At 42.5% G+C, this 4348-nt stretch overlaps 1 protein-coding gene across 2 annotated transcripts in view; it reads right to left on the bottom strand.

The window, feature by feature from the left end:
• rad51c (RAD51 paralog C) overlaps positions 1–1098 on the bottom strand; it is a 9401-nt gene extending 8303 nt beyond the window's left edge. The window contains exon 1 of one of the 2 annotated variants that reach the window (XM_042091669.1): positions 656–1098. In XM_042091669.1, the coding sequence (XP_041947603.1) occupies positions 656–773 (118 nt within the window). In that variant the 5' untranslated portion in view covers positions 774–1098. The remainder of the gene's footprint in view (positions 1–655) is intronic. The other variant, XM_042091668.1, reaches the window with a different exon arrangement.
• Between the last annotated feature and the right edge of the window lie 3250 nt (positions 1099–4348).

Genomic DNA, 4348 nt, shown 5'->3' on the forward strand with positions numbered 1-4348 from the left:
TTAGGATTTACATTTACATTATCACATTAAACAAACATGACCACAACAACACATCATAACATAATGCAAACAGAAGACCACAATAACATAACGCAATAACACATCATCATAACATAACGCAAACAGATGATCACTGTAAGACATCATCACACACGCCTAACATGACCTCATGAACACAAGATCATAACATAACATAACTCAACAATACATTCTCTTCAGCACGACAGAGTACCACCTAATGACCCAACTACCAACCACATGAGATACTCTGCAAGGGAACACAAAGTAACCCCTCAGAGTTGTCATGGACTTTGCATGTTAGATGTTTAAACAACAGACATTTTATTAGTGGAATATGTATAATATGCTTTGTATAAAATATCACTTGATACACAATAACAAATTACAGACGGTGACTACTGAGAATGAGTAAAAATCACATCAAATCACATGTTCAACTACAATAACACTTTCTACCAGTTAAAGACACTGGAACAGTGTGTAGCGCATGACGGACCCGTCAGTTCTGCGACCCCAGGTGTTACCACTGTTCCCTGACCCATCTCTCATATCAGTTGACCTTTAGGATGGGGATGACGAGGCACTATGCAAGACAAGTCAACAAACCACTGTGGCATGTGAATGGTAACGTTACCTTTGCAGAGTTGGAGTGGTCGCAAATGCTTCAGGTCTGCACAGGTGTCGAACCCTGCGCTTGTGAGTTTAATTTTTACCGAGGGAGCAAGAGGCAAGCTGGCAATAGTTCTATGCATCCTGTCACATTAATGCACTATCATTCGAGTAGACAAGGACCGTCCTTTCCTGTCTTTCTACTCTTGGCGTTTCCAGCTAGCATGAGATGACTAGCTAACACGCTAAAGTTAAAACTTCAGTAACTTTCCTCCCATCACACTTGACTACTCTTGTCACGCTATCGTAACTGACATGACAGTTTTCCGAAATAGTTATCGGGCGACTTGTTGGAGCACATGTGTATCTTGTAAGATCTGTCTTCTTGACACTTCGAGACACTTGACGCTTGAGGTCTTACGATTTTGAATATGCCACTTGTGTTTTTGACCCGCCTCCTCCCTGGAAACAGGAAGTGTCGTCACTACATCTGCTTATTAAAAAGGCCTCACTCAATAATTTGGTCTACTGCCTCTTTTTAATTCCTGCATAGAAATATGCACTCATTTGTTATATACATTTTGTAGAGTACGTGTGTGAGTGTTTGTTCGTAAGCCAATTTTATGTTTTCTTATCAAACATTTAACAAAACATTTGCTGTTGCTGCCGCTGTGTGGTGAAAGCTTGTATTACAAGTGAAACAGGCCAACAGTATGTTATTTGTATCTTTCACGTTATCTGGGTTCTCCAGCCCTTGAGCGTTCTAGGATTCGAGTCTATTTCAGACGTCCTCCTCTCTATCTTTGGCACGAGCTCCAGGAAGCAGTTGCTCCAAGTGCTAATATGACCTTCAATTTCCAACAAACTTTAATCCAAGATCTGCTGAAGGAGGAAATTTCAAGGGGAAACACTCATTGTAGCCCACAGTTGTAAAAAAGTGCTGAAGTGCTTATTGTAACCATAAGTAAACGCCTATTACAGTGATTTGTCCAAGATTGAAGCAAGATTGAGAGCGCCACTGACAGTAGAAAACTTTTTTCTACTTTCAAATCTCTTCTCAATCCTCCACCACCACTACTTCACTGTCAGCAGATGACTTTGCAACATTTTTCACTGAAAAATTTGCTAAAATAAGTGCTCAGTTTGATGCTCCTATAAGGAGGGCTTTGCCTTGTGTTAGTATGACCGCATCATTGGACTCTTTCTCGCCTCTTGATGAGGAAGCAGTCTCTCAATTGCTTCAGCGAAGTCGTCCAACAACATGCCCATTAGATCCTGTCCCGTCCACTCTTCTACAGTCTATCTCACCCGCTGTTCTACCAGCAATCACACATGTATTTAATGCTTCACTCAGTTCTGGAATAGTTCCTTATTCTTTTAAACAGGCTAGGGTTACACCTCTGCTAAAGAAAAGTACACTTAATCCAACTGAGGTGAAGAACTACAGGCCTGTCTCCCTTCTTCCTTTCTTGTCAAAGGTTTTGGAGAAAGTGGTCTTCAAGCAAGTTTGTGACTTTCTTCATCAGAATAATCTACTAGACCCTATGCAGTCTGGTTTCAAGAGTGGTCATTCTACTGAAACTGCTCTTCTGTCTGTGACTGAAGCATTGAGAGTAGCTAAGTCCTCTGCTCAGTCATCAGTATTAATTCTACTAGATTTATCTGCGGCCTTTGATACTGTTAACCATGACATTCTCCTATCTATACTATCTGAACTGGGAATTTCTGGAAAAGCTCTTGATTGGTTTGAATCTTACCTTAAAGGGCGTTCTTTCAACGTGTCTTGGCAGGGACAGGTATCTAAGTCTCATGACCTCACCACAGGTGTGCCTCAGGGATCAGTATTAGGACCCTTGCTTTTCTCTATTTACACCACTTCCTTAGGTGATACCATTCGCTCCCATGGATTTGACTATCACTGTTATGCAGACGACTTTCAACTTTACCTGTCTTTCCCACCTGATGACACATCTCAACTCCTACTCAAGCGAGTAGGACGCATTTCACACTGCTCCTGCTTCACCTATCCTTTTAGCAATTTCCACTCTTTTTCATTCTTTTATTTCATTTACAAGCTAGTTTAGCAAAGACAGTGAAACCAGTACATTTAAATCTGAAACTTTAGTGGTTAGTTTTTTACTTTAAATGAGCCAGCCAAGTCAACGAGCAAAAACTGAACGGCAATTCACCTTGAAGTTGGATTAAAACAAAATGCGCTCCTCCGGCCAGAGACCCAGGAGATCATGCCGAAAATGTACTGAGCTAGAACAGAGGATTTCTACTTTGGAATCAAAGATGCATGCCCTTCCATCAACGACAGATGAACTACGAGAGGCATCTCATGAAGTGAGTACAGCAACTACTGGAGATGCAGAGAATGTAACCCAGCAGTCTAATATCACTGCTAATAGAGCAGATGAATGCATCGACCTCACAAAGGGAAATGTGAGTACAGAGCCTTGGCACAGGCAAGGTGCCAGACCAAAAAACAAAAAACGTAATACAAGAACTGTAATTACCTCAACACCAGTAAATTCAGATGTTAACTTCAGGCCTCGTATCAGAAATACAGACAGATCAGCAAACTACTACAGGGCTTGTGGTCCTAAGGGAAGCCCACAGCCCCTAACACTATGGAACAGATTTGAATGCCTCCGGGACGTGAGAGAGGAATTTCCCAGGGAACAGACCCAAAGCAGGCAGCGATCAAACCACAACAATAGAAAGATGGGCACAGACAAGAAGCAGCACTCGACCCCTATTCATCCCACAACCCTCGTTCTAGGCGACTTTGCTGTGAGACATATAAATGGGGAAAGGATGATTGTATGCTGTTTCCCAAATGCTTCAGTGTCTGACACAAAAAACAAGCTTGCAGAACTGGTGTCAAAATATGCAACTATCAAGCGCATCATTGTGCATGTTGGAGCAAATGACATCTACAGAGAACAGCTGTATGTCAAAGAAGATTTCAAGGAACTTTTCTCGGCCCTATATGAGCTTGGAATACAAATTTTCATCAGTGGCCCACTCCCAGCAGAGGGAAGCTTTGTATTTTCCAGACTATTCAGTTTAAACACCTGGCTCGCAAAAACATGCTTTTCAGTTGGGATGAATTTTATTGACAATTTTAACCTTTTTTGGAATCGCAGGGAATACTTCAGACCAAATAGCACAGAGCTGAGTTGGACTGGGGCCAAGATCTTAACCGAATACTATCACCTCTCTCTCCTGCACCCAACATTTTTTCTGCCAACCTTGAGCCGAGCCTCTGATAAGCGCTCAGTGGCCATACAGACGGAACAAGCGGATGACATCAACAACTCAGCTAAACCAAAACACTCTGCACAGGCTGAAACAGAGATATGCCCAACCTCCCCTGCTGTGGGGCCCTCTGATAACCACCCGCTAGCCTCCACTGAAATGCAGACCTTGGAGAAACATAAACAACCAGCTCAACAATGCCAAGCCATGTCCACTGGACAAGATAAGATGGGTGCTGCTAAAATGACTCAAAGTCAATCACTGGCGTCAAACTCCCTGGAATCTCAGCAAACAAATGGATGTGATGAGCATGAGGAGATAGCACCTATCAAAGCTGCTGAGAGGATATCAGAAAGGAAGGGTCATGTTGTAACACCAGTACCAATACCCCTCCCCACCTCCGTCATCTCCTTGTCACCACAAAGACACAACAACATGGAATACACTACTGGAA

This window comes from Alosa sapidissima, chromosome 5, assembly GCF_018492685.1.
Source record: "Alosa sapidissima isolate fAloSap1 chromosome 5, fAloSap1.pri, whole genome shotgun sequence".
Taxonomy (NCBI): Eukaryota; Metazoa; Chordata; class Actinopteri; order Clupeiformes; family Clupeidae; genus Alosa; species Alosa sapidissima.